The sequence below is a fragment of the Colossoma macropomum genome, unplaced genomic scaffold (genome assembly GCF_904425465.1).
Source record: "Colossoma macropomum unplaced genomic scaffold, Colossoma_macropomum, whole genome shotgun sequence".
NCBI classification, from domain to species: domain Eukaryota; kingdom Metazoa; phylum Chordata; class Actinopteri; order Characiformes; family Serrasalmidae; genus Colossoma; species Colossoma macropomum.
The window spans coordinates 35,057,315-35,069,453 of record NW_023494787.1 but is presented as its reverse complement, the minus strand read 5'-3'; the positions used below and the strand labels follow the sequence as shown (position 1 = coordinate 35,069,453).

The window sequence follows — 12,139 nt, the reverse complement described above, 5'->3', positions numbered from 1 at the left end:
CAGAACTCTTGCCTGAAAACACTCTACACCTCCAGACTGAGCACCTAACTGACTTATCCAAACTGGCTTAGGAGGCCACTTGCCAATCCAATTTTAACACTACCTGCCCAGGGAGAAAGGGCAGCACCATGTGGCCCATTCTGCGCTGTTTTGGAAGATGTGTGAACATCTGGACCTTGGCCCATTTAGACTACTGAAAGGGAGTCCATGTCTCTGTTCTTGAAGGGGGATGCAAATGCTTTGGTGTCTGTCCTTCTCTCACCCGAGCAGAGGGTTTGAGGGGGGGTCATGAGTGGGGGCAGTCTGCTTAGCTTATTTTAATTTCATACTTTTTACTAGTATCATGGACAGAAGGAGACCTACGGTCACTGCCGAAACTATGGCCCCTGTTCCCAATCTCAAACCAGCACTTAAAACTAAAACTGATAATGTGAAAAATGCGCTGTTACTTTGTGTGTCAGTTATGTACTGTTACTAAGACAAATAACGAGGATAACACATAAGGCAAACTTGGGCTCGAAATGAGGCCACAGCAAACATTCCTGGGTAAACTTCAGAGCGCAAAGCACTGAAAAAATGATAAAATGTGGGAGGAAAAAAAGAGCCGTGTTATTCTCTCCCGTCGCTAAATTCTCCCCCTCAGCGCCTCGTTTCTTCCCGCGGTCCCGCTATCGATCTCGGCGGAATCGATGGATTTCCATGAATATTCCCCAAACCGGCCGGGAGCAGAGACAGAGAGAGAGAGAGAGAGAGAGAGAGAGAGAGAGAGAGAGAGAGAGAGAGGGGGGAAGAAGAGGGAAGAGGAGAAGAGAGGAGAGGCAAGTAGAAGAGAGGAAAAGAGTGGACAGGAAGAAGAAGAAGAGGCGAAAAGGGGACAGATGGACGAGGAATAAAGACGAAATAAAGACGGACAATGAGGAAGAAGCCGAGAGCCAGCCAAACAAGCGCCATTAGCTACTTATCAGCACTCAGCACTGCCTTTCATTACTATTGATGGGGAGAAGAGTGATAAAGAGGTGGAGAAACTGAACCGAGGAAGGATTTAGGAGGGTGTGTGCGTGTGTGGTGAAACAATGAATAAAAACAAACGCAAGTGTGTGGAGGCTCTTACCGGAGCTGGAGCGCAGAGGCAGCGGAGCCTTGAGGCGCCAGGCGCCGAAGTCGCGAGAGCTTCTCTGAAAAACCAACGGCACCGGCAAGGGAACAAACATGATCCGCTGTCGTCTGGCTTTTTGTGGGGTGGGTGGTTCTATAGGCGCTCGTCCTCGGTTGCTCTATTCTTCTTCTTCTTCGTCTTTGATTTCGTCTAGTTTTCAGGTAGACTGGTGGAAACGCTCTCGTCAGTGTGCAGAACTGGAGGAGGAAGCTGGTGTGTGGATGGATGCGCGCGAGCTGTGTGTGGAAGTCTATGCGAGCTTTCTGTTTTTGGTGTTGCGCCTTTCTGTCATTGTTACGGCTCCTTTGCTGCTGTTTTTATTTTCTTGTTTTAAACCTGATGCTCGGACTCGCACACGGATGGTCAGGAAGCAGCTCTTTAATAAATAAAGCAGCGCGTTGTTGTTTTTTTGTAATGGATCTGCTTCACTCTTCTTCCTGCGCTACGTTTAAACTGTGGTCGCAGTAACCGGGCCGCGGCTCGTACACTTTAACTTTAAACACACACACGCCGTCACTCGGAGTCACTTTTCCAGTCTTCTCAAATCTCATTCAGACTGAGGAAAAATACGCCGCTGTGGCCTTTTGCTTTGGTTTCGTGTCTAAAAGAAAAAAAATCTCAGGCACACACTCGTCCCTCCATCCGCCTGAAAACTACCCGGCTCGCTCGCTACAAAAGCATCGGGATCGTAACCCGTTTAAGCAGAAACATTTGGCTTTTTTTTGGTTTGGTTTGCGTATCGCCCTCACAAACATACGCCGAGGAGCATGATCGGATATAAAAATCTATAATTTAATCCCTAACACATTCAATAAGTGTGTCACTAAGGTAAGGCTGGCGCTGTGCTCCTCCTTCCTCCCCCCTTCACTCGCAGTCACAGGCCACTAATTAAAACGCAAGCAATCGATAGATAAATAAAGCGGACCCGTCTTCTCTCTCTCTCTTTCTCTCTTTCTCTCTCTCTCTCTCTCTCTCTCTCTCTCCCTCTCTGTCTCCCTCTCTCTCTCTCTCTCTCTCTCTCTCTCTCTCTCTAAGCACAGCGGTGAAACTGAAGGAAAAGAAGGAGCACGGTACCGGTCACGCGGATTTCGCTTCTTGCCTGTGTCCCGCCATCCGTGTGCGAGTGTGTGTGTATAGTGAGTGTGTCCGTGCTTGGGGAAGGCCTCGCGCTCTCCTCCCGCTCCGTCCGCCTCCCAGCACGACGAACGCGCTCTGCAACAGAGGGAGGAGGAGAAAGAGAGGAGCAGCGGCTCTGAACCTCCCCATGCCCCCCTCCTCTCTCTATACCACCCCCCACTCCCCTCCTCCCTCTACTCCCCTTTTTTTGACTAATCCTATGGAAGAGGGGGGGGGGGCTCTCCCCCGTATTGATCCCTTGATTACTCTTCATTATGGGCGGCTCTGATGATTGCGGTGAGCCGCTCTAATCGATGAGCTTTACACAATATGGACGCGATGTGGATTACAGCAGGTGATCGCGCGCTCACTTTAACGCGCAGGTAGAAAAGATGGAGGGATAGATGGATGTAGAAATGCCATTCAGGGCCGCAAGGGTTTTATATAAGAGACTGAAAGGGGGGACACCGCAGTGGAGAAACAGGGAAAAACAGCACTCGTGTAACTAAAACTCTTCTTTTCTCATTCGCTTCCTTAACTTCTATTCGCTCCGTACAGGAGAAATGAACGCTTGTGAGTCCAGAGATCAGATGCCGTGTCTCTTTTCTCTCCCTCCCCTCGTCCCCGCCGTCCTCCCATACGCCGCGCGCTGTCACTTATAAAGCTACAATCTGTGCCGCGCACTTACACTCAAGATTATTGCCCACATAGATTTTTAAAATAGAAAAATCTATACGCTAAACATCGCGGTCAATACGGGGAAATCGAAAGCGCAGAGCCAGATCCACCCACCACCTTGCATCCCTCCCTCCCTGTCTCTCTCTACCTCTCTCTCTACCATCCCCAGCGTTTTTAATGAGCTATCGATCAATTATGGACCCACGGATCATAAAAACTGGAAGCATTATTTAATGACGAGATATGACAGATTTATTCATGACTGGTAATGGCAGCCTTGTTAAAATATTATCACGCGCTCGTTTTTTGGAATTAACGCTCGTTTCTCCTCCTTTCGGTGCGGGCCTATAAAGGCGCAGTGACTGTGGAAGCCTCACTGTCCCCCAAGTCCATCTTCCTCCTCCTCCTCCTTTCCGTTTGACAGATGACATCCGCGTGTCCAGCGAGCAAGAGGGAGAGGGAGAAGAGGGGAAAAGGGAGCGCGCGGTTGTCCTTCTCGAACCCCCCTGAGCGGAGAGGCCACTGCCCCCCCATCCAAACTCCTTCCAGACAAAAGCAATTATTTCTTGTAGAATATAGTGTGTTTTGCGCGTCTATCGCGCGGAGAAGGAAGGAAGGTGGATTGAAGACGGTGTTGAGCCCAATACCGTCCTGCGAACTCACACACACACATACACACACACACATACCACAAACACACATCTCTGACATTTTCTAGCGTAGCGTACCTGCCCAGTGTCCACCTCACAGGTTACAGCAGCTCTTACCACAAAAACGTCCACAAAGCGCGGAACCCTTTTATTCTAAAAGCCGAATGACACAAACAAACAAATAAACGTGGTGTGCACGTGTCCGTCCTGGTCTTAATAGAAATGACACGAGGCGCAGTGATTCAACAGCCGAGATCTGTTGTGTTTCTTAAAGCTCTCCAACGACTGACATCAAGGTATTAATATATTTTGCTATTCAGCAACCGATGAACAACATGCCTGAGATAAAGAGGGGGAAGTCTTGTCTCTTTGTGTGTGCGCGCGCGTGTGTATGTGTGTCAGAGCGAGAGTGAGAAAGAGAGAGTTCATTGTTAAATGGCAATGTCATGTTGACAAACGAGCTGGTTGAATTAAATTCTCTCTCATCAATAACAAGGCGCCCCCAATCAATACCAGCTTACAATTATATCACCACCCCGGCTCACTCTAACAAGCAGCTAATACTGCGGCCTGTACAAACACACACACACACACACACACTTCTGTCCTCGTTACATTCAGCTTCAGTACAATTACCTAATACAGAAACACAAAAGCATGCACACACGCACGCGCTTCTCTCCTTGTTACACCCAGCTTGAATACAATTGCCAAATGTAGAAACACACGCCCACATATACACACAACTAGTCTGACTTTATCCTTTCCCTTATCGCCTATCCGTCAGCGCCTTTCTAAGTGAGAGAGAGCGAGAGAGGTTGGAAAAGAGAACAGATTCAAACAGAGACACTTTAGTTCACTCTCACGCTCTCACACACAGGCTGTCTGTCTTTGTGAGCTTGGCCTAATGATCAGTGCTGACATATTGTCAATAGTCAGCTCAACCCCTGCCAATACCTCTAATACATATCCATTATGTGAGTCGTGGGCTTGACAACACCGACCAGCTGTTGTGGCCAGGTGAAGTAATTATTGCAGCGCTATTGGTGTTGTCCTCTCTTCATCACCAGCGCACACCAGCCCGCAGCTCATTCACAGATATCTAAGCCACCAGTGCCACGGAATGCCGAGACCCAAAGGAGTGTTTGTTTATTTGTGTGTGTGTGTGTGTGTGAGAGAGAGAAACTCAGTTATAAGTCAGCATCTGCGGAAAAAACCTCTACATCCCTTAAACGCGTCATGTCCGATCAAAATGTATAAAGTGAAATTCTTCACGAGCTTTAACTTAATATGAAATGTGCTATTTTGACACGACTTTGATACACTTCTAACACATTTCTCTACTTTATTCAAACTGTATCACCCTCTTTTCCCTCAAATAAGCTAGATGCCTCACGCAACATGAAATGTAAGCTAGTATTTTGATTTCACGCGCGTATGGCGGAAAACTTCAACCATATTCATACATTTCACTCACTGTCACTATTATTAGGGTATTTATCTTAAAGCTGTCCAACGTCCATCATTCTTTCAAAAAGGCTGAACTCGGAGGTTGATTAAACGCGCTTGCTTATGGCAGGGAACTTTAACCATGTTTCCCCCATTTCGATCATACTAAAACACCAATGTTACGGCATTTAGCACAAATCCTCACCGCGTCCACTTTTCTCCGGAAAAGCCGCCAGACCGCGGCGCGGTGATCACGTCTATCAGCAGCGTGCAGGCCGCCGGGCTGCGGGGAGCCGCTGGACTGTGATCTGCCGACACAGACGAACAGGATAAAGGGCCAACACCGAGTCTCTGATCTTTACGGGTGTCTGTGACAGAGTTGCATGGTGGCAGAAAGAAACAGCTAGGGCGTGTGTGCATGTGTGTTTTCACATGTGCCCGTGTGTGTGTGCTTGTGGCCATGTATTCAGCTCTTTACGAAGACCAAATGTTCCCAGGACGGTAGGAGAACTTGACGATTGTTCGGACATTTGCACTTGGTTTAAATACAAATGAAGTTTGACTTGTATATATATATATATATATATATATATATATATATATATATATATATATATATATAACAACCTTCCGGTTGCTGAGGTTTAAACATAGCAGTATTTTGCTGTACTCATAGGATGGAAATGTGCCACAAACATAGGAATACAAACGTGTTTGTGTGTCTGAGAACTAGAGGAAGAGATCAAGGAATGCAGCATGGATTTGCTTTTGTGTGTGTCCACGTTCATGTGTGTTGAGCATGTGGTGTGTGATAGGGCAGTGCTTCTCTGTTGGGTGTGTGTGGGTGGATGTGTTTCTTGTGTGGATGGTATCATTGTTAAAAAAATCTCCCCACACTTGATTTCCCAGTATTTAAGTCAAAAGACTGTGTAAATCTACATCATGACCCATCCAAGGCCTTATAAGCCAGGAGTTAACGTTCTTTTTTTAATGAGAGATTTTAAATACATCTCTTTTTTGCATTCAATTTTCCAGTGTCGGTCAAGTGCAAACAGGTTTGTTCTAATACCTACAACAGATTCCTTCCGTCTCTATCTCTCTCTCACACACTCTCTCTCCCTGTGCACTGAGACCATGTGTGGGTAGATTTAGAACCGGGATCAATAAGAAATGTAGAAATCAATGCACTTAGCACCAGGAAATCAATGGGCTCTAATCGGGATGCCAATGGCACAAGTCAAAACAATTAAGAGAGAAGAAAAATGTTTAACAACCTCCTCTCTCTTGCTTACACAGCGAGGAAGAGAGAGAGAGCATGAGAGAGAGAAAACGAGGGAAAGAAAGAGGTACAGAAAGCAAGACGCAGCGAAGATGAGATTACAGTTGGGAATCGGGGAGCGGGAGACGCAGGGGAGGAGGAGAAGAAAGCTGACAAGCTCAACTGAGAAAGAGGGATTGGGAAGAAAGGAAGGGAAGGACAGAGAGACAATGAATGGGCAGCTGATGAAGGTAGAGAGGCAGACATCAAGGGAGGACAATGATGCGTAATTGTCAGTGAGAGACAAAAGGTGAGAAGAAGAGGGAGGGAAGGCTTGGATTAAGGAAAAGGTTTGACACAAGTAGTAAATGCTTTCTGGCAAGAAGTGTCACCATTATGGCAAACAGCCAACAAAAGAGTCCATCATTAGCTTCTCAGTGGTGACTAAGCAAATTAGGATGTCGAAGGTTAGCCTGTGTGTGTGTAGCAGTTGGCTCAATGGTTCCATCAGATGGTCAAACACAGAGGCACTCATCCATAGGTAAGTGTGTGAATCTGGCTGTCAATCAAACCAGGCCCAATTATCAATGCACAGTGACAAAAATACCACCCAACCAATCAGGCAGGGAGCATCTGACAGATTAGGCGATTGGAATGAATACAAGTTCTCTTCACCTCTGAAAGCATGAGAAAGCGGAAGCAGGTCGGGTCAGAGGCAGCCATATAGGGCTGAACTGGGGTCGATCAATACCTGAACCCCCATCCCACCCGACCCCTACCTCTCTCCCAAAGGCAAGCAGAGAAAATCAATGGCGGAGGGTTTATAACTCCTGACTAGTGTGTGGATTAGTGAAGTGCCAACTAATCAGTGACTTACTGAATCTGACACCATGGCCATTAACCTATCGATATGACACTTGGCACCCTGGCTACACAAACACATACACACACACACACACACACACACACACACAGGCTAACATATCCACACACATTCTGTACTGAAATACAAATACTGGCACTGATACAGTGCAGGAATGAACGCTCTGTAATTACACAGCTAATGCTCTTCTGTTTTTTTCTTATCACTGAAAGAAGTACTGCATTTGTAACATTTAGCAGAAAGTACAATCTAAAAGTTCAGCATCATTATTAAAAAAACATTTTTGCTCTATGATTTATGCAAAGCCACAAGTGTGGCCACTCTTCAGCAATTGAATCTCAAATTAGCTCAATTCTTTTTTTAAGTTGGTAAAATATAATTAATTCTTGGTCACAAATGTGACAGGTGGGAAACAACAAGTTGGACCAACTGATCAATTAGACCTAAAAAAAAGATAAAACAAACTGATAAAACGTAAACTGTATAAAAAAAGAGGCAGCACATCAATGCAATACGCAAATGCTTCATGTAGTAGTTTAATCATTTAGTTTTATCAATGTGTCCTAGGATGTCCAACGTTTCATACAAGGTCAAACAATATGAAAGACTGCTCTCTCTGGATAGACAAAGCACTTTTTGTAAGTCGCTCTGGCTAAGAGCGTCTGCTAAATGCTAGAAATGTAAATGTAAAATGTAAATGTAAGAAAACAACTGATAGACAGGATTATTAAGTGCAAATGCGAGCCAATGTGTTATCCCACTGGTCACATGTTTACATTTTCTGTGAATGGAATTTAAATGTGGCAATACAATACAATTAAAATAACAATAATAGACCTTATAAAGATTATATATACCAGATATGGTAGTTGTATCTTTGTTATATTTTGCTGACTACCTTTCTGACACCATCTCTCTCAGGTGCATGTTCCAAGTAAATGGTTGTAGTGTTGTGACCAGTTACACTCACATAAAAATGAATATAGGAAATCAAGTCAACATGAAATAGAGTTTGACTTCAAGCAAAAAAACACAACAATTCTTTTAGATCATTACAAAGTCAAAACAAAACTGACTGGTGTGGAAAATTTAACCAATACAGATACAAATACCACATTCATTTAGAATTATCTGCTGCATATGCAAGTGTGACACTGATTAAATTTCGGATCGATTACATTTACTTTATCAGTAGTGTGAGGAAAGTGAAAAAAGGATAGAAGGTAAAGAAAGTGATAGAAAATGATTTCAGAATTATGTGAAAAGGATAGAAAGCAATGGGGGGAAGGAACAAGGTGAGGAAAGGATGTATAGGACATGAGAGGACAAGCACAGGGAGTGTGAGAGAGTGATAAGAGAGAGAGAGAGAGAAGGAAAGAGCGAGAGTGAGAGGAAGAGACTGGATATTGAGGATACAGCATTACAGCTACAAAAGGCAATGGGGGTGGTGGTCTCGGATATTTGGGATTAGGAAATGTGGTAGAGTGGGGAGGGATTAAGTTACGGAAAGGAGGAGGAAGGAGAGGAAAAAAAGAGAGAGGGATGTTTCAGGGAGGAGAGGGGGCCGCACACAATGGAGCCAAAGGCACTTAGTCAGTAGAATGCTCACGTCCATCACTCTTTCTTCCACTCCCCTCCTAGGCCTCTTGTTCACTTGTCCATTTCTCATTCCTTGTTTATTGGGAGGTGACAGTAAACCTAGCCATGGTGGCAGACGCTCACTATTGCCACCCATAGATTATGGTCACTCATTACAACTTTACTGCCACTGTCAAACAACTTATAGCATTTTTCAAGGGCAACTTGGTTCTAAGGGCAGATCTTAATAGGCAACTCTGAGGAATGTAGATTACACATAGATCTGTTTTTTTTTTTAATTAAAAATTATGTTCTTTAAATGAAATGCTTAATGTATGTGATCTGTAGGCCACAAATCACAAAATACATGTTGCTTAAATGCACTGTTTAAATTCAGTCTAACAGCTGGGAATAATGGTAAAGTACCAACAAGAAATCACTGTAACTGACAGGCTGCTTTTTGGGGTTCTAACACCAAGAGCCTTCAAGCGGCAATAATACTCTAACACTGCTCTTGATAAAATGTGGCAATACACATTTTCCATGCTCTCTGTTAATAAACTCAGTTCATCCTGGAGCAGTTCTTACCACCTCCATCTTGTCTGTTTGCTCAGGGCATGCCTCATTTTGGACTGCCCTTTATGGAAACTTACCCATGTATAGTTTGTACATAAATCAGAGCTAAAAAATATCTCCAGATTTCAAAATTATTGCAAAATGATTTCACTGGATCAAACAGAGGTAAGGGAAAAACATTTGTGGAATTTGTATTGTTTATGAAAACAAAATGTTTTCATTTTAACTAAACTTGGTCGGGTTATCCAAAAGCATCTCTAGACAATAAGACTCAAGGCTTCTCGGGTGCATAAATGTGCATTATGGACAAAACTGCAGAATTCTTTTGTGTGCATGTCTGGGCAACAGAGAAAAAGAAAGGACAGAAGAAATAACACCTCTGGAAATCAAATGTTTATATAAAAGTTTTTTTTCATTATTCTTTAACATACACCCATTCATTTCATTCATGTTTTATACTGCAAAGATCCATTATGCGCTAAATCACTTCTATTAACACCAGAAGCACGATCAGCTAATCTGTGCCATTTTATAATTATCTTTGTTGCTGAACCTGCCTTAGACTGCCTCAAAGTGGACATGTGAATGCTTTTGTCTTTGTGTGTGTGTGCGTGCATGTGCATTTATGTGTGTTGGGGCAGTGGCAGTAGGGGTGTATGGACTCCAGGGGTTTAGGGTCAGTGCTTGGGTGGGGTCACCAGTCAAGGTCAGGTGCTAATTCATGGACAAAAGAAAGCAAGTAAGTATAGAAAAAAAGACAGAAAGCATTTATAAAGAATTATAAAGAAAAAGAAACACTGAAACACTAAAGAAATGCTAGCTCAGAAAATGTGGGACAGCAAGATGACCAGTTAGAATCTCTCTCTCTCTCTCTCTCTCTCTCTCTCTCCTCCCCCTACTTGCATGACCACAAGGGTGAGCCACCAACGAATGAGGTCATTTGTCTGGGATGAAACTGACCTTCGACCCCCTTGGCTTGATCGCTAGCCCGCATCCTAAGCACCTGGTTGGCCGAGCAGCACGGGCTCTGTCCGTCCGTCCTGCAAGTACTGTGCATATATGTCTGTGCAACTGAACAATCATATTCAATTTATCTATCCACATCATAAACTTTTGACCAGCAACGGCTGTGTGGTGGACATCACCTCACCTCAGCTCAACAGAAATGAATAATTTATTTGAAGAATGTCAGACATTTTGTTAAGGCCAGGGTCATGCTTAACGACTCTTCGATGGCCTCTGGCACACACAGACACACACACACACAGACTCCCACTGCAGACTACACCTACATACTGACGCCAATAACAAAAATAAAAAGATCAATGTTAGGATCAATGTTTAGCTGCTCCTCCTCTCATGATCTCCTTTTGATTATTCAAAGACCAGTATTGGAAAATCAAAGCCATTGATTACACTGATGTCAAAGGAGAAAAGCCCAGAGTGCATACTGCCCTGAATAACTTACTATACTGTAACATGCTACACTCAAAACAACACTGATAATCAAAAGTGAGTAATTCCACCAAAGGGCCAGAAATGATTGATTTCCGTAGTGATATAAGTAATGTTATTATACTGGTGTTTTTTTAAGTATTATTATTGTTTTTATTATTACTTTTTACTCAAGAAAAGAAATTAAAAACTGTAACACAAATCACGTGGCGATCAGACGCTCTTTGAAGTTTACCGACAGTTAAAGCACGTTTCCAAACGTAGAAATTATGCATTTTTGTGGAATACAAGTGCAAACGAATTATGCACACACACGATGTACTGATTAAGCGGACTAATATGAATGTGCTGATTAAACGGACAGTTATGCTGTGTACTTGTGAACAGTGAAACGGTGCTGTTTTCAGATCACTCTTAGTGCTCATTAACGCTGGTGGTTTTTGCTCTGCGCTACTAAACCCAGAGAAAAAGATCGGCTCCTGCTCTGCTGCTGTTTTTCGTCCTCTGCTCTTTGAGTGGACAAAGAAAAAAAAATCTGTGTTAAAACAAACCACTGCCTTTTATTTAGTTTAACGCTGTGTATGAAATCTAAGACTGACCTTCATAGCAATAGCGTAGCACATGTTAGTATGATGACATGAGCAATGAAAAACATCCATTAATGAGTAATGAAGAAACGACTGTTACGTAAACATCTGATTCTATCTAATTTCAATAGTTCAAAAACGTAACGAGGGCAAATAAAAAAACTGTTCACTCACACTTTCTTTTACAAAACAAAACAGCAGAGTTACATGAACCCAATCATTTTCACCACAACGTTTTTAAAACAAAATATAAACCAACAATAAAAGAAATCTATGCTGACTTAAAAAAGAATGACTACTTCTGTGTATCTTTGTAACCGGCCACAAAATGCAGAACTTTTGGTTATTTAAATCAACCTTCTATCATTATCATTATTTTTCAAACATTTATTATTATTATTATTATTATTATTATTATTATTATTATTATAATTATTATTATTATTAAATCTTACAGGAGTTCAGAGACTTATTTTGGAATAAAGGCTACACGGTTGATTTGCATAAGCAAGTGTAGGAAAATTAAACTCCAGATTATTACCAAAAATACTGCGTTCTGGTTGCGCTGAATAATTACCAGGAAATCTCTTTGCTGCTCAGAAATAATGCTGAAGTAACTTTCTTCAGAAACACGTTTTTTAAAAAATTCAAATGACTATTATCGTAATGCAAATTAAAACCAGAAAGTGTGCAAATATTACTGCTTTCTGCTGATCAGTAACTCGCTAGATTTATTGCTAAATATTCATCTAT

General features: G+C 42.9%; 1 protein-coding gene across 1 annotated transcript in view; it reads right to left on the bottom strand.

Moving 5' to 3' along the window:
* The window catches only part of LOC118805931 (POU domain, class 2, transcription factor 2), a 44,874-nt gene extending 42,712 nt beyond the window's left edge, over positions 1-2,162 (bottom strand). Inside the window, exon 1 of the mRNA XM_036567106.1 lies at positions 1,112-2,162. Coding sequence (XP_036422999.1) covers positions 1,112-1,211 — 100 coding nt within the window. The 5' untranslated portion in view covers positions 1,212-2,162. The remainder of the gene's footprint in view (positions 1-1,111) is intronic.
* Between the last annotated feature and the right edge of the window lie 9,977 nt (positions 2,163-12,139).